Here is an 18671-nt window from a genome sequence, read left to right as displayed (position 1 = left end):
CACAAGTCATTAATACAATTTTACAGAAAGTAACTCAGAATTTGGAAAGAAAATCCAAATTATTTTATTATTATTATTACTTTAAACTTTTATTTTAAGTTCAGGGGTACATGTGCGGGTTTGTTACATATGTAAACATGTGTCATGGGAGTTTGTTGTACAGATTATTTCATCCTAAAGTATTAAGCCTAGTACCCATTAGTTATTTTTCTTATATTTTAAAGGATTATACTTTTATTACTTTCGAATACATTTATTTATCCATTCTTCAAATATTCAGAAAACCTTCTTCATGCAACCTAATCTCACAGAGTCTAAATTAATGGTTTTGCTATATACTTCTCAAAAGTTCTCTTTTAAAAACATAGTTTTCATTTATTTAAAAATATATAATTTTAACCTGGAAACCATCATTCTCAACAAACTAACACAAGAACAGAAAACCAAACACCGCATGTTCTCACTCATAAGTGGGAGTCGAACAATGAGAACATATGGACACAGGGAGGGGAACATCACACACTGGGGCCTGTCCAGTGGTAGGGGGCTAGAGGAGGGGGAGCATTAGGGGAAATGCCTAATGTAGATGGGTTGATAGGTGCAGCAAACCACCATGGCACATGTAAACCTATGTAACAAATCTGCACATTCTGCACATGTACCCCAGAACTTAAGGTATAATTTAAAATATATATATCTATAATTTTAACGGTGGAAGGGAGCTCTAAAGATTTCAGTATAACTTTCTGTCCCCATAAAAATCTTAATTTACTGTGGCCCAGGACATCTAGAAATTCTCTCAAAAAACAGAAGAGAAAAAATTTTAATCACTTCCCTTGGGAACTCATTTTAATGCCTACCAGCACATTGGTCAAGAATATTGTCTAAATTACAGTTTCACCATTATGTAGATATGTCCAGTAAGCTTTTAAATGATTTTTGGAGCAACAGTGCAATTGGTGATATTGAGGAAATTGATCCTCATGTCGTGAAATGACCTTTCACAGGACAAATCTAGAAAACCTTGTTAAAACAGAAGGCCACACGTTCTTTGTCTTTTGATTTCTAGACAGATGACTTCCCACCAGAGTTATGATACCCTAGAAAAATTTTTAACTATTCTCTCCCCTTATCAGTTTTCATCAGGGTGTGAGATGAATGGGGCATCTAACCTGGTTAGCCAAGGAGAGTTTGTGTCTTTGGAGCTGGGTGGTGGTCAGGATTTACTTAGTGGGATGAAAAGAACTAAAGGGCTGAGTTCAGTCCAACACCTAAGAAAAGATCATGCTTCAAACAGAGGAAATTAGAATGAGCTAATGAAACTCCAAAATTCTTAAGACCTATGTTGCTTTAATGGGCCATGCAGACATTCTGTATTGGAAAGTAATGTAATATTGCAACTCCAGGTGGAATCAACATCACTGGTCTTTGTATGGGCATCACTCAGAGATGGCAGGGATCCCATAAGGACTACAATGAAGGCTCTGACATTTTATAGTTCTTTCGTTTTGTGTAGATCAAGGCATGGTTTTGATTAAGTAATGAAATACCATTCTTACCTCCCCATACCGATTTTTATTCCCAATATAAAGGAAGCAAATATGAATACTGTAGTTTGTGGCTAACGGCACAAAACACAATTCCATAAGTCAATTATCTTTTGCTTAAACCAATGGCTTCCTCCAAAGACAAAGAGAAGCAAATCACAGCAGCTAATCGCTGTTACACTCAAGAAGATTTCGTTATAAAATGCAATCTTGCTGTTACAGGTATTGGAGTGCGTCACAACATTCAGGTAATAGATCCTAAAGAACTGGTAGGGAAGGAAACAAACAAGGATGACCCCTATAAAAAATAGGTTTTTCAGCTGAGCCCAGAACTCCTGGTGGGATAGTAAGGAGTGGCGTAGCTTCTGCACCATCAACATAATGATGAAGACCTGGAAGACCAAAAGAATCACAGCAATGGCTATGACAAAAATGACTATCATATAGTTGATGACTTTCACATACGTGTAAGCAAGCTCTTTGTGAAATTTAAAACAGTGCTTTTCATTGTATTCCTCGTGAATTCCATACCGGGAGACAACCAGGGGTACCACAATGACAATCACCAGCGTCCACAGGCCAGCACTGGCAGCCACAGCATGCAGTTTTCTGTAGAATTCCACTTTGTCTTTGCGCTTGAAGAAGATGAGGTACCTGGTGACCAGGATCACCACATAGAACAGGAATGTGAGATACATGTGGATGTGCAGCATGGCACTCACGAATCTGCAGAAGGGCAGCCCAAATATCCAAGTCTCCTTGATGAGGTAGGTCAAGCGAAATGGCACTGTCAGCAGAAAAACGCTGTGGACCACCACCAAGTTAATGACCGCCATGGTGGTCACTGACCGGGTGTTCATTTTCACCAGCAGGAACAGAATGGAAATGACACCCACCAGCCCTCCAATGAGCACTATGAAGTAGAGGCTGATTAAGTGGGATGTCACTAAAGGATCGCAAGAGGAATTCCTGGAGGCATTGTGGCCAGGCATACTTGGGAAGTCACCTGGAGGAGACAAAGCACCAGAGTAACTGACAAGCTTTCAGAACTTTGTTCCTATCTCTTTTCTAGCACCGACAATGTGACTTTGTCATTTATCTGCTTACATGATATAAACTTTACATGCTTTAAGAATGAAGATTATGTCCTATGAATGTTTGCATACCCTAAACCTAAAGCACAGGAAGCCATTGATTCTTACTCTTTAATAGGAATAAAAATCGAATTTTAATCTTCAAGTTGCCCCCCAGAGATGTGTATGTAGATAAGACAATTTACATAAAGCTTCAGGAGGATTGCAGACCATCTGGAGCTGATACTTGGATACTAGTACTACAGTAACCCTTAAAAAAGTTGTAAGATGGATAGAAAGGTCGACGGATTCATGAAGTATACAATTTTTTTTTTTATGGACATGATTATAATTCTCTAATTCTTTCTTACTTATTAGCAAATAACCCAAGAATATTCATACTTAATTCATTTAGAATACTGATTAATTTGACCAAAAATATCATCTAAGTCAAGGCAGCAGCAAGTAATAGGAAGGTTTACCTGAATTTCTCATTATAATTATGTGATCATCCAGCAGTGAGGCCTTGCTAAGCCTTCCCATGGGCCCCACTGAAAATACAGCATGTCTCCCAATCTCTCATCTACTCTCAAAGGCCTTGAAAATTCATGACAGAGCCATCGTCATTTATCCCCTGGACTCCTGAAAGATCCGCTCCACAAATACTCTCAGTCCTTTCTAATTCATTCTCCATATTCTTATTCATTGCTTGCTATAAAAGATTTAGTAATCTTTTAATTTCATGAGAAAGTCATGTCAGTTTCTTATCTAAATCCCTTCAATGGCTTCCCATCTCTTCTAACATAAAGATTGATAGCCTTACATGTCTGGAATGTTCTGGGTTACAGTGGCAAAATCTGATCCCTTGAGACAAGATTCAAGCAATAATCAAGAGATGAAATTGGCAGGCTTTAATGGTTTTGATATGGGGAAATGAGGTAAAATGAAGTGTCTTGATACTCTCAGATTTTTGACTTGAACAATTGTGTTATTAGAGGTATGTCTACTAACACCAGGGAGACTAAGATTTGAGAAAGAACAGTAATTGCATTATGCACTCACTCCCTGACCTTTGTAACACATATTCAATTATTCTTATTCATTTATTGAATGTCTCTTTGTATAATGGAATATTACCCAGCAATAAAATGAACCAACTTCTTATATACGCAATACTGATGAATCTCAAAAACATTACACTAAATCATGTATTCTCAATGGAGTGACAGCACCTTGTAAGGGGCAAAACATTTTGAGCTGTGAAAAAAAAAATCTTACTCTGTATAAAGCACAGGTGTATACACAGTACATAGACATATAGATATATCTGTGGTAGCAAAATTTCATTAAGTGGGGAGAGACAATTAGGGAAAAATACTCATTAGAGGGACCATAACAAACACAAAAAGTTGAGAAACATTACTAAATAAAAGGTACCAGCCACCAAGATTATATATTGTATGATATCTTTTTCTAGAAAAAGCAAAACTAACATGACAAAAAGCAAATCAGTTAGCCCAAGGTCCAGGTTGTCGGGGAAAGGATTAGTTTCTGTTTTATATTATGTTGGTTACCATTGCAGTTATTCGCCAAAGCTCATTGAATTGTATACTTAAAATTGATTATTTTTATTGCATATAACGTATACCTCAATGAAACTTAAAAAAAAAAAAAGATAATAATAACCCAACTTCAGGGAGCCTTCTGCATTTGTGGGCATGGAATACAATTTCAAGGAACTGTGACTCACTTAACTGAATATTATTTTTTTGTTGGTTCTGCAACAGCTGTCTCATGTTACACTGTGTATTTCATCCGTAGGCTGAAATCTCTCTACTTGCCTTTTATTTTCCCCTGTAGAAAAGTAGTTTTGTCAAGGAGACATGAAATTATATTGTGTTCACATGTGAGTCAAGAATGAATGTGCCACCATAAGTTCTGCTCACCATTTCCTTTGGCTATTGGCCTAGTAGGATTGACTCCTAATTGAAGAAAGTAAAGTAAGTAAGCACATCACTTGTCCCAAGTCCTCTTTCTTATTATAAACTCTCATGATCGTTGCCAGATAACAGAAACACATGTTAAATATCTTCCATGTTTCAGGACTACACTACATCCTTGCCTGTAGTTTGTCTTATTTAATTTAACCCTTACAACAGTTCTATGAATTGTGTAATGTATTATTATACTGAATTTTAGATGACAAAACTGAGCCCTAGCAGGATAAGTCATTTGACCAAGGTGTCCAAAGCACACACACACTCCCCAAAACTTTATTATACATTACAGAGAAGCATTGTGAATCTCCTAAGTCCAAGTTTCTAAATTGTAATACAAGAAGGAAAGGAGGCCACGGAAATTTGGTTCTACTCACATGGCTGTATGCCAATATATCTTGAAAGGTGCTTTTCTCTCTTTTTTGATATCTTACTTTCCCATTCCCTTTACTTGGCTTATAGTCAATTCCATATGTTAATTCACTCAATATCCACCTGAACCTTTTCTGGACTGCTTTTCTGTACAGACTTTTTGCATCTACAGTGCTTGTATGTGCCTTAGTTTCTGCTAGTCTGTTGCACTATTGCAAAACTTGGAGGCAAAAGTGAAGCAAATGAGGGATGTCAATGTGCAGAGAGATTAGACCAGAGGTGTCTAATCTTTTGGCTTCCTTGGGCCACACTGGGGAAGAAGAAGAATTTTCTTGGGCCATATAAAAAATACACCAACAATAACTAATGAGCTAAAAAAAAAAAAAAAAAAAAAAGTTAAAAAAAATCTCATAATGTTCTAAGACAGTTTACAAATTTGTGTTGGGCTACATTCAAAGCTGTCCTGGACTGCATGTGGCCCATGGGCCGCAAGTTGGATAACCTTGGATTAGACCATTTGACAAGACAGTGGTAGATTTATCTGGTTTCTCTAGGACTGTTATAATAGAATCCTGGATTTCAAATACTAATATGATATATTACACATAATTTCAATCACATTTTACATTAAATATAAATAGATTAAACAGTCCAATTAAAAAATAAAGGTTGTTACACTGAATTAAAGAAACAGGATCCAGCTACATGGGTTTTAAGAAAGACATTATAAATACAGGAATTATAATAAAAGTGATATATTCATTATGAAATGTCCTCTTTGTTTCAAATAATGATTCTTCTCTGAGATCAACTTTTGACACACTCAAGCTTTTTTGTTTATTGTGTGTACTTTATATGTTTTCCCTTTTTCTTGCGATCTTTATGATTACTACCTTTAAAATGTGTGTTTTGTAAATAGAAATTTTGACTCTTCCTTAAAATGTTATAAATTCAGAGCATTTTAATTCCATTTACACACTCCCTTCTTCTCTTATAGTTTTCATACTTTTTATTTCTATATATCTAGTTAAACCCCACACAATATTATTATATTGTATCACTAACATTCAATCCCTAGTCATTTATTTTTGTCCATTTAGTTTTCTTAACCATTGATTTTTATGTCTTCTTGAATTTCTGTGTTTCCATTGGATATAACTTTCCTTCTGCTGAAGAACTCCATTTTAAATTTCTTTCAGTACAGATTTCTTACAGATAAATTCTCTCAGCTTTTGTACGTCTGTGTCTGAAAATGTTTTCATTTCATCTTTATTTTTAGGATATATTTGCAAGCCATAAAAGCCAAGGTTGGCATTTCCTTTCAGTACTTTAAAGATGTTATTACATTGTCTCCTGCCTTTCATCATTGAAACTTCAGTTGTCAATATTGCCATTGCTTCTATTAAGGTTGCATGTCTTTTTCTTTCCTTCTTTCTTTTTAAGAAAGATACTTTTGCACTTTTGCCTGTGTCGGTTTTTTTTTTCTTCTTCTTCTTTGTTTATACTGTTTGGGGTTCTTAAATTCATAGGTTAATGTCTTTGTCACTTTTGGAAAATAATCAGTTTTACCCCTCCAAATATTGCTTTGTCCCAATCTGTTATCTCCTCTTAAAGTTCAATTACAGTTATATTAGACATTTTAACTGCTTCCCTTCTGTCTCTACTTTTTTTCTGAATTTTATATACATTTCATCCATCTCTTCTTCCCTTTCTCCATTTGGATATATCCTTTTTTTTTTTTTTTTTTTTTTTTTTTTTAAAGAACTTTGTTCTGTCACCCAGGCTGGAGTGCAGTGGTACGATCTCGGCTCACTGCAACCTCTGTCTCCCAGGTTCAAGCAATTACCCTGCCTCAGCCTCCTGAGTAACTGGGATTACAGGTCTCCATCACCACACCCGGCTAATGTTTGTATTTTCAGTAGAGACGGTTTTCACCATGTTGGTCAGGCTGGTCTCGAACTTCTGACCTCAAGTGATCCACCCGCCTCAGCCTCCCAAAGTGCTGAGATTATAGGCATGAGCAATCATGCCCAGTCTGGATATATTCTTGTTCAGTGCTTTTATCTTTGGTTGTTTCTATTCTGCTGTTAAACCAACTATAGTTCTTCATATCAGACATGTAATACTTTCAGTTCTATGCTGTGTCAGTCTTATACATTCTACATTCTACTTTGTGAAATTTTCTCATCTATTTCATTTTCTTCACCTTTTCCTTTAATTTTAATTTCTTAAATACTTTAACCATCGTTATTTCAAAAGGCTCGTCAAGAACATTTGTAGATATATTTCTATTATCTCTTTTTTCCTCTTGGTTTTCCATTATGTAATCTTATCCTTTGATATGTCTAGTAATTTACTAATAAGTTCTGTATATTTTTCTTAAAAAAGGTAGTGGTTCCAAGAAATGTTCTTTTTCTTGAGAGGGGTCATCCTTTCCACCACTATACTAACATTATTTTCAGTCAAGCCTTGTTTGCAGTTCTAGTAAGGCTTAGTGTACTTCTGGGTCTCCTTAGCCCCTTTTGTAATTTCAGCTACAGTCAACAGTCTTATCTCTGACCTCTTTTTCTGATGAATCTGGCCTGACTTCAAATCCTGGTCTTACAAAACTGCTGACATTGTTGCTATATTTTTCAGATGTTTTAAGGCTTAGGATTTTAGTCTCCCATCTCCCCAAAGTCCCAGAATTCATCAAAATGTGTTCATGCATTGGTGAAGAATTTGAATTCTCAGCTCTGAAAAAGCTACTGTGGTGAACGAAGTTGCTTTGAGCTTTTTCTGTCCTTGGGAGTCACGACCTCTTCACTAATTGCCTCAACTGTGCTCCACTGTCTTCAAGCAAATAACTTCAGTATTTTACTTTATTTGATTTCTTGGATTATTCCTGGCGGGAGCACTAACCAGTTGATCAACCTTCCATCCTATGAAGATGCAGAAGCTAATGCAATTTTTAATGTTTCAGTGGTGCAATAAATTCTTATAGTCTTGAAATTAATGGAATTAACAAGAGAAAGATAACTTCCTCCCCAACATATAAAGATTAGTTCCCTTTTATAAATTTATATTCTGATGTAAATATGTTATAGTACTGTTATTTGTACATTTTAAAGTGCATCATCTAATCCCTGCTTACAGCACCCACACTCCATAACACCTTACCTTCACTGAATGCCTCAAGCTCTTTCTTGCCTTAGCACCAACACTTCTTCTCTCCCCTCCCCACCCATCTACTAATCCTTCAGGTCTTAACTCTATTATCAGTTCTTTAGGAAAGTTTTCTCTGACTCCCATACTAGATAAGATCTACTTGGCCTTCTCTTTCAGAAGATAAGTCAGAGAACTCCTACACTACATGAGATCTACCTGACTTTCTCTTTTCTCCTCTTCTGAAAAGAATCACCTCTACAAGGGTGATTAAATAATCACTTGGGTAAATGGGTGCTGGTTGCTGGTATCTTCCCTCTTCCCCCCAGATTATAAGCTCCTAAGCTCCACAAGGACAAGGACTGTGCATGTTTTTATTATTTTCCACTCTTAGATCCATAGCAATAGCCAACACATAGAATATAGTCTCTAAATATGAAGTAGAAGAATAATTAAATATTCATAACATGTAACTAACAGAACAGTGCATTACTTCAATTCTTGCTTCTGCTACTGTTTGCAGTGTTACTGTGAACAAACTACTTAACCTCTCTGAGGCTTATTTCTCTCACCTAAAATGTGGATAAGCCCTACCTACCTCATATACCCATTATGAGACAAACTAGATAATTTATGCCAAATTAAAACAATATACAACATAATTAATATTGATTAATTGAGTAATTAATTAGTTGGGACAGTCTCGCTCTGTTGCCCAGGCTGGAGTGCAGTGGCATCATCATGGTTCACTGCAGCCTTGATCTCCTGTTCGCAAGTGATCCTCCCACCTCAGCCTTCCCAGTAGCTAGGACTATAGATGTGGACCACCACGCCCGGCCTAATTTTTGTATTTTTTGTAGAGACAAGGTTTCACCATGTTGCCCAGGCTGGTCTCAAACTCGTAGGCTCAAGAAATCCACTTGCCTTGACCTCCCAAAATGTTGGGATTACAGGCATGAGCCACCATACTTGACCAATATTGATTAATGTATGAGATAAATATCCAACGTGTGAAGTGGAAAACATCTTCTAGGAATATTTTAAACATCATCTTGTGGCTGCAAAATTCCTGCAAACTTCTGTTTTTCTGAGGGGTCTATCAAGTTGGCAATAACTGGAATGGTAACTATCAGGGATGCTAATCCTAGCAATACTTTTCTTTTTTTTTTCTTTTTTTTTTTTTTTTTTTTTTTTTTTTTTTTTTTTTTTTTTTTTGAGACGGAGTCTCACTCTGTCACCAGACTGGAGTGCAGTGGTGGGATCTCGTCTCACTGCAACCTCCACCTCCCAGGTTCAAGTGATTCTCCTGCCTCATCCTCCCGAGTAGCTGGGATTATAGGTGCCTGCCACCATGCCTGGCTAATTTTTTGTATTTTTAGTAGAGACAGAGTTTCACCATTTTGGCCAGGCTCGTCTTGAACTCCTGACAGGTCATCCACCCTCCTCGGCCTCCCAAAGTGCTGGGATTACAAGCGTGAGCCACCGCGCCTGGCCACAATACTTTTCTGTGGCTTTCCTCATCCATGTCCCTGCTCCATTTGCTGGGACAAGTCACCATGTGTTATGGTAACATCACAGTTATTCCCAGGAGCAGAGGCTTCTTCCCATCCCAAAACCTAGGACCCAAGCTATTTATAATAAAATTCTTTGCCAGGTGCATGATAATAAAAGCACCTGTAGATATAGCTGCAAAACATTCAGCTAGCCAAGCACATTGAGCCAAGTGTATGTCTTCCCAGCCCTGCCCAGATCCATCCACGTACTCTACGTTACTTGTTCTTGACTTGCCACCTGATATCTGGTTTTGGTTCTCTGCCTTACCTGACACACTTTGGCTCACTCCCCACCAGCTCCCTGCCTCAGACTCAGCTCTCTTGATTGTTTCCCAGGCAAACTCATCTGCCTGACTTTAAAGCCTGCTTTTCCCTTCTAGGAAATGCCTCTTCATGTAGCAGCTCCCCCATATACTCTTGCTACTTTCCTGTGACTACATCTCTACCTCAAGTTTTGGATTAACCTTCTCGCAATCAGAAAAGGTTTATCTGCATCTCAGGAGATTCTGCATGAACCACTGCTGTGCCAACCCTCTCCTTATGACCATCTAGCTCTCATAAAGAGTTCTGCTCTGCTCCTTTGTTACAAATCTTTTACTGAGATTCCTTGGTGGTGCTGTTTACCTGCTCACTATCTTCATAATCTATTTATTTGTTCCTATATTGTAACCTTGAGGTCAAGTTCCATGATCCCACTTACCTATGATCACTTGTCCTGAAATTGAGTCCTGATAGGTTTTCCAGATGCTGCCTTTTATGTCTGCCTGAACCCAACATGTTTCCAACTTCCAAATTCCTTTTTTATTGTGCTCTGTCCACACTTAATCAGGATATTGCACAAGACTTTCAGATGATCTGCATCAGATTGCAACATCTCCATTCTGTCCCATGGACTATAGCTAAAATAATCATTCCGCTAAACCATGCGCTCTCTCAATCTGCCTGCTGGGGGCAGACTCTCGCAACTCATCACTCTCAAGGTGCGGGGCTCTGACTCTAGCCTAGGTAATAGGTTGTTGCAAAAGTAATTGCGGTTTTTGCCATTGCTTTGAATGCTTTTGCGACAACCTAATAACGAAAAGAGAAAGAGGTTGCAGTAAGCCGAGATCACGCCACTGCCCTCCGACCTGGGTGACAGAGTGAGACTCCATCTTAAAAAAAAAAAAAGAGAGAGAGACAGAGAGAGAGAAAGAAAAGAAGTTAGAAAGTTCTTCCTGCACGTTGTGCACATGTACCCTAGAACTTAAAGTATAATAAAAATAAAAATAAAATAAAATAATAAATAAATAATAAAAAGCAAACAAACAATAAACCTCTCTTCCTCTTTGCTTCTTTCTACAAGGCACTTACTCCCTTATTGTCCCCTCAAAGACCACTTCATCTCATGTAATGAGCACCCCACTCCCAAGATGGCTCCCCAGCATCTAAAAGCCGAGCAAGAACTAGGATGGGGACAAATGGAGGAAGACCATGAAGCAATAAACTCTTTCAAGATTCACAGATAGTAAGAAAGGCCAGAAAGGGATTGGGGCACAATTTTTTCCTAGTGGGACAAAAAGATTATATATTTGTGTAAGAAGTATTCCTCTGCGCCTGTAATCTCTGCACTTTGGGAGACCGAGGCGGGTGGATCCCGAGGTCAGGAGATGGAGACCATCCTGGCTAATTTGGTGAAACCCCGTCTCTACTAAAAATACAAAAAAAAAAAAAAAAAAAAAAATTAGCCGGTGTGGTGGCGGGTGCCTGAAGTCCCAGTTACTCGGGAGGCTGAGGCATGAGAATGGCATGAACCCGGGAGGCAGAGCTTGCAGTGAGCCGAGATCTGGTCATTGCACTCCAGCCTGGGCAACAGAGTATTCCTTTGCATATGGGATACTATTCTAGGGATTGATGGGAATTTGTAATTAGTTGACCTAAAATTTTCTCTTTACATTTCTTTCAGAGAGACACCTTGTTCTCCATGTGCATAACTTGCTTGCAGCCATGACTATATTCAGTTCCCAACCAGCAGAGCTGGACAATCACCTCCCCACCTATGCAGGTGCATGGGGGATTGCTACATATTCATAACAGCCTGTTCTCTAATCCCTGAGAAGAGATGGGTATGCAGGATCAATAACATGATTTTATCAGTATTATATTAAAGAACTGTATTCTCCAAATCGAATTTGAAACATTAAAATCTGCAGATTATTCTCATTTGAGTTTTAATTTTAGCAGTGTCACATTTGTCCTCCAGGGCATATTTCTTTTTACAGTGGTTTCCTTCAATGGCAATTAATAGCAACATCAATTCAATCAAAGTAAATATATTTGTTTGAACTTAGACTGTTAAATATTCCCTAGTCTATTAATTTACGTGTCTGTTAGAGTTGGATGCCCACAAAGAATGAAGGCAATTTTGAGCCTTTTCACAAAATGGAAAGTTCAAAGCTTAATAACCTTGAAAGGAAATGTCTTCATTGCTAAAAAATTGAACGCATACAAAAAGAATAAATGCTGCTCAGAAATGCTTCCAATGCCTCACTTCAGAATATTAGCTTGTTATTTAGAACAGTCCCCGAGACTGTGGGAAAGCCAAGAGAAGGTCTGAGAGACACAGTGAGCTGTGAAGCAGTGAGCCTGCCAGGTATGAGACAGACAAGCCTGAGAGACAAACACCATGGCCATGGCCGGGCCCTGGGACTCTGGAACAAGCAAGCCAGCACCCACAGTCACAACAAGTGCAACTGATGGCTTTGATGTGTGTTATATACAGAACCTGCCAAGTGTGGTTAAAACAAACACTGGTAGGTAAGAAATATGCACTCTCTGATCAAATGAAAAGCTCTGTTTTCCTGGGTGCCAGCTTTAGATGATACATGTTTAGATTTCTTGATATTCAGGTTCAGGTTTTGAAATTTGTCCTGAGCTTTGGGACACAGGCACTTTGAAGAGAAAACAGTGGAAGCTTACAAAGTGTCCAGGATAGACTGTTTGAGACACACTTGTTGTTATTATTTAAAGATCCACCTCACACTTAATTTTGAAGAAAAATATAGCATGTACCCTAGCTCAGAATTTGGGACGTGGTATGTGTCAAGTACTTCTGTCATGATGCAATGAATTCATGAAAGAAAGAGGGTGAGAGATCAAGAAAGTGAGGGAGGAACAGAGAAAAGAGAAAGAAGTGGGGAAAACAAAGAAAAGGAGTAAGAAAAATAAAGAAGAGAAGAAGATGAAGGGAAAATAGGAGAGTAGGCTCTGAGGGTCCCAGCCAGTGATGCTGGTGTTATACTTAAGGCATTGAACTGACCGTAATATTTTCCTGGGCTTCGGTCTTTCTTTTTACACCTAGAAATGATTCAAATGTCTCAGTTACTCTCTCAGTTGATTGACCAATATAGTTTTGCTAAGGAGTGCAGCTGATCCAGGAAAACCTGAAAGAAGGTAAGAAAGAGGTAGTTTCTGCTTCCACAGAGACAATCCATTCCAAATACAAGAAACCAGGGAATTTTTTTTCAAATAACATTAACAACAGTTATTTGTTGATGCTACTTAGATATTTCACCTATATGTCTTCACTGTGCTTTCTCTTCCCAAAATATTACCCCCACTCACACAGTCTTGCACATCTTTGAGGTGTAAACACGGACTTTCAAGCTCTTCAGGCCCCCAGGACATTCTCAGCTGCTTTCTCAAAATGCTTTACAGGTGCCTCTCAGTCCTTCCTTTGTTGTCTTATTAATTTCTCTATTTTAATTATTTTATTCATTTGTGCACTTGCTTTTAACTTTGAATTTCTTTCAAAACTAGCATATAGTTTTTTAATAGCGGTCATGAGTTGTTAACTGAATGGGTGAAATAATGGTGAACAAGTGCCTTGACTGGATTAAATATGTTTTGGATATGGCCACATTTGGATCTAGACCAACAACTGACATCAGGATCCCAGAAATAAACTGCAAACCCAGAGCCAGCTCTCTCAGGGGGCAGGACTGCCTCTCTGGCTGACTGTGAACTTCCTTGTCCCACATGGGGATTCCCTCTTTACCTCTGCAATTGATCTTGGAAGGTCATCATGAAGTCTGGCCTCAAACTCTGATTTTCCCCTGCCCTCTATCATGTCTCTGCTTAAAATCCTCTTTGTTTCCTGTTAGAGAAAAGAATAAATTCTGAGTTCCTACGATGACATGTAAGCCCTTTGCAAACTGGCCTCAGCTTCTATTTCAAGGGACACCTCCTCTCTAACCCCCTTCCTTCAGCCTCGTCCTGTGACTCAGACTTACCTATCATTCTTGGAATGTTCTCTTTCATACCCCCAGCTTGTTTCTTTTTTCTCTATGCCCCAAATGTACAGCGAAACAACTAGACTGAAGTCCAAATTGCGTCATCAATGATTTCATTTCTCTTTTTAAAAACTTTCCCTGGCATCCCATTGTCTATGGGAGCTGTGGAAACTGACATATTAGCTGACCTGACATACCGGGCCAGGTCTTGCTGGTATTTGTAGCTCTAAACAAGCCTCTCCCCTATTCTGGTGCACCAGGATTCTCCCATCGTGCCTGCATGATTCTCTTATGATTCTGATCTGATCTCATCCCACACACAAGAGAGCTCCTCAGGTCTGCCTGAGGCCTGGCTGGTGGCTATTCCCTTGTATCTTACCAACCCCCTTCCCAAAGCCTTGCCCACAACCTTGCTTGGGTCTCAGCAGTCATTGTCCATGGCCTGAGGACTACGTCAATGTCAGAAGTGAGATACGGAAGTGGTTTTAGTGGCTGTTTCATAAGAAACCTATGGTAGAGCCAACATCAGAGACCAGCCTACAAAATGAGAGTCCTACACAATTTGTAGAACCCTGCAAAATGACATTAAATAATCCAAATGCTCATTAGTGTGTAGACCTTAGTCACCAGAACCCCTCCCTGTACCATTTTAAAACAGGCAAACAAGTATAACCTACTTTGGGATTTCTCACTTCATTTATTAAACAAATGATATCACTCTAAGTGTCTATTGTACAGTAGGTAGCAAATATTCTGAAATGAATAAAACACATCCCCGCATTTAAATCTCCTTCTGTTTGGTAGGAGAGAAAGAGACACATCAATTATTTACAGAAACACCTACAGATACATGAAAAATGCTGCAAGAATTCAGAAAGAGCAGTAGTTATTTAAGAGGTACTGGAGGATGAAGGCATCAAAATAAAGTAAAAGATGCTTGGGTACAGATATGTAGCAGTTACTGGAGCTTAAAGGATGCATTGAAGTTCTAGATGTAGACAGGAGGAAATAAAGCACTCCAGGGAAAGAGAAGATTCTGGGCAAAGGCTTGGATGCACATTCTGGGAATTACCAATAGTTTGATGTGCCTGGAACATCTGACACATGAGGAGAACATGAGTGAGAATCTGTAGATGAGGGTTTCCATATATACGGCATGTTGCCACTCTAAGGATTTTCCATTTTATTCTGAAAATTATGAGGGATGCAGGGAATTGTAGAATACTGAATGACATCTTAATATTTCAATTTTGAAAGTTTGTTTTGGCAACAGAACAGAGGGTTGGAGAAGGGTTATTCAAGTTAAAATATTATAAGGATTGGAGGAAGATGACACCCACCTAGGAGAGCTTGCCCCCAAATTAAACAAAAATTGAAGAGTCTGGGCTTGGAAGAGAAAAGTACATGCTTCAGGTACCTTCATCCACATTCAACAATAAGAAAGCAAGGATGAGTCACTGGACATTTTAGGAGAGCTAATGCCACGTTAGATGGATACCAAATTTCCCAGACGAAAGAACTAACAGATGGGTTGGTTTGCTAAGAAGGCAAAGTGGAAAAAAGTAACTTTAAATGTGCTCAGAGAGGAGAGAATGGTGTGAAGTAAGACTCAGAGTTGTTATTTTAATTAAAATGCACCAAACCACACAATCAATGAGATTGTAAGAAGGTTGAGAAGACTCCCACAGATAGAACCAATAAAGGTCAAGAGATGGAAGATTTAAAAGAAAAGCTAAAAAACACCTAGAATGAAACTATTATTAATATTAATAGAAGTTCCAACATCATCTGTTATTTTCCTGATCTTGACCATTGTATGTGGTTGTATAAGAGAATATCCTGTTCTTATACAATATCACTGCATACCATATGGATAAACGCAGCATGCTTTCAATTTATTCTCAAATAGATTGAAAAAAATTACAACATGTATATACAAAAAGGGAAAAGCCAATGTGGAAAAGATTACAATTGGGGAATCTGGGTGAAGGTTATATTGGAGCTCTTTATATCATTCTTACAACACTGTAAATGTTGTGTGTAAAATTATTTCTAAATTTAAAAATTATGAAAAATTACATAAAATAAACATACAGTTGGTCACCTCTTCATTGCCTACATTGCAACAACTGGGATTCAGCCACATTAACTCTTAAAGGGATTATTACAGCAAATCATTTTTTACTCCTATCTCCCCTATTCCCAACTCAGCAACCTAAGTAATCTTTCAGAATGTAAGTTAGAAGATGTCATTCTTCTTATCTCAATCCTCCAATGGCTTCTCACCTTTCTCAGAGTCAAATCAAGATTTGGAAATGGTGTGGAAGACTTTATAGAATGCGATCCCTCCTCCCCGTTCTCTGTCTTTGGTCTCACTTCCTACAGCCAAAATGCAGTGAAATACATTTTAAACCTACAATGCTCATGATCATACCAAATTAAAACACCCATTGGTTTCCACAAGGTGGAAGTGAGGGAAATAAAAGAGAGAAATTGTATGTGAATATCTTAATATTTTTTGGTGGGGAAGAGGTTAAAGGTACTGTTTAAGTGTAGAGAAACAAACAAACAAAAAAAATGAATGTAACTTCTTCTTCTTTTTTTTTTTTGAGACGGAGTCTCACTCTGTCGCCCAGGCTGGAGTGCAGTGGCCGGATCTCAGCTCACTGCAAGCTCCGCCTCCCGGGTTTACGCCATTCTCCTGCCTCAGCCTCCCGAGTAGCTGGGACTACAGGCGCCCGCCGCCTCGCCCGGCTAGTTTTTTGTATTTTTTTTTTTAGTAGAGACGGGGTTTCACCGTATTAGCCAGGATGGTCTCGATATCCTGACCTCGTGATCTGCCCGCCTCGGCCTCCCAAAGTGCTGGGATTACAGGCTTGAGCCACCGCACCCGGCCGAATGTAACTTCTTGACGAAAACTTAAGAGCAATCAATTAGTGAACCAAAGTTACATGTATGGCTTGCAAATTATGAGAAGGAAAAACAGAGCACAGCAATAGCAGTAACAGAGGCAGGAAGGAAAAAAAAAAAGCAAACATGGTAAATAAACGTATTTTAAGATAAAAGAATGAAAAGTCCAGACATCCGAATTCACACAATTTATAATTTGTTCCTTCTTCCACCTACAAAAACGAGAAATTTTGTCTATCACTCTGTGACTGTACTAAAAACCACTGAATTGTGGTTCACCAGCCATAAAGTTGTCCTTTGAAAAAAATGACTTTTATAGTTGGTGAATTATATTTCAGTAAAGCCATTGTGCAAAAAAAGAGAGAAAGAAATTGCATCTGAGCTGAGCCTTGGTGATGAGGGAGGAGCGGGAGAAATATTGACAGAGAATCAATGCTGCCGGTGACTTCCTTCATTTATTCATATCGAGGGCAGAGTAGGAAGCTCCCCTGGTTAGAGGGCTAGGTGGATGCCGTGCCAGGAACCAGGAGCTCTGGGTGTCTCACCCTGCTCAAGATCGCAGGCCTAGTCCCTCTGATGTGGCTGCTCATTCCTCCTGGCTCTCCACTCCATCCCTGGCTTCACTTCTTTCTGCTGCACATTGGACAGATGGCACTGCAGATTCAGCTTCTTGATTCTTGACCACTCATTACAAGGAACCAGCCCTACCCAAGCCATGTGCTTCATATGTCATCTCTTTTGATGACATATGAATCACTGTCATCTCACTTTTTCTTTGTTATTCTCTATATTCATCCCTGCTTCCAAGAAGAAAAGATCCATGAGAGTGGCCATGATGTCTCCATCTCCAGGACAGAAGGAACCCTTGGACCAGGAATCAGAAGACAAAATCACGAATTCTTAGTGTCAGAGTGAAACCTAGAGATTATAGCATCCAGTGCACTCATTAAACTGAGGAAGACATCGAGGCCCACACAGGGACCTTCAAAAGCTAGCAAGGTTTGTCACTGGCTAAATTCCAGGTTCTGTGTCTCAGTCTGGGACTATTCCCATGACACAGCACTACTACAGGCAGACTCCAGAGGCCCAGTGAGACAGATGGCAGCTTCTAATCAACAGAACTATGCTTTAAGTCCAGCCCCATAGGCCCCACCTCAAGGACACCAGTTGGGAGCCAGGATGGATGTCCGGCCCCAGCTAGAAGAGGCATCACAGGTTGTTCTGAGAAAAAGTTGTCAGCAGACAAATGGCTTCCCTGCCTTTGAGCTCTCCTTAGAACGAATTATAGTTTGTTGTGTTTGCAGAAAACAAATGGGAGCAGTCACTTTAATCACTCACTCAGGGAAACTCAAGCAGCAGTTCATCCAAAATATATTGAAAAAAGATTCTGGGATGGCAGCTCCCACATTAAGGACCAGCTCAGTATAGCTAAAAAACCAAAACCAAAAAATCTGTCTGAAAATATCTGAAGCAGTGTGGGAAACAACAAAAGAGAAATATCCACTCTAAAGAAATCCACTGGAGAAGATTATAGGCCTAAGTAAAATATGAAAATTGCCCCCTGCTTTGTCCATATTCAAACTCTTCTCACAGTCCTCCTCCTCTTTACGTCCTATTTCTGAAGTTTTAAAGGACTCTCTCAGGTTTTCTATGGTTTGTTTAATAGCAAAAAAAAAAAAAAAAAAAATACATTTTTTAGGCAGTTTCAAGTAAAATTAGATGTGCAGCCTCACTCATCAAAGACATCATTTTCCACCAAAGAACAGGCTTCTGGATTTGAGCTATCCATTCTCTCCTCACTTGAGGA

The 18671-nt window shown here is 38.9% G+C and overlaps 1 protein-coding gene across 9 annotated transcripts in view; it reads right to left on the bottom strand.

Moving 5' to 3' along the window:
- Positions 1-1337: 1337 nt before the first annotated feature.
- Positions 1338-18671, bottom strand: part of GPR141 (G protein-coupled receptor 141) — a 63868-nt gene continuing 46534 nt past the window's right edge. For 3 of the 9 annotated variants that reach the window (XM_031665364.1, XM_021935883.2, XM_021935884.2), the window contains 4 exons: positions 13720-13818; positions 12982-13105; positions 4371-4474; positions 1338-2553 (listed from right to left, as the gene is read on the bottom strand). In XM_031665364.1, the coding sequence (XP_031521224.1) occupies positions 1622-2553; positions 4371-4416 (978 nt within the window). In that variant the 5' untranslated portion in view covers positions 4417-4474; positions 12982-13105; positions 13720-13818 and the 3' untranslated portion in view covers positions 1338-1621. Of the gene's footprint in view, positions 2554-4370; positions 4475-12981; positions 13106-13719; positions 16600-18671 lie in introns of those variants that run through there. The other 6 variants (XM_009203090.4, XM_031665368.1, XM_031665365.1 and 3 more) reach the window with 5 other exon arrangements.

This window comes from Papio anubis, chromosome 4, assembly GCF_008728515.1.
Source record: "Papio anubis isolate 15944 chromosome 4, Panubis1.0, whole genome shotgun sequence".
Classification (NCBI taxonomy): Eukaryota; Metazoa; Chordata; class Mammalia; order Primates; family Cercopithecidae; genus Papio; species Papio anubis.
This window is presented reverse-complemented; position numbering and strand designations above follow the sequence as displayed.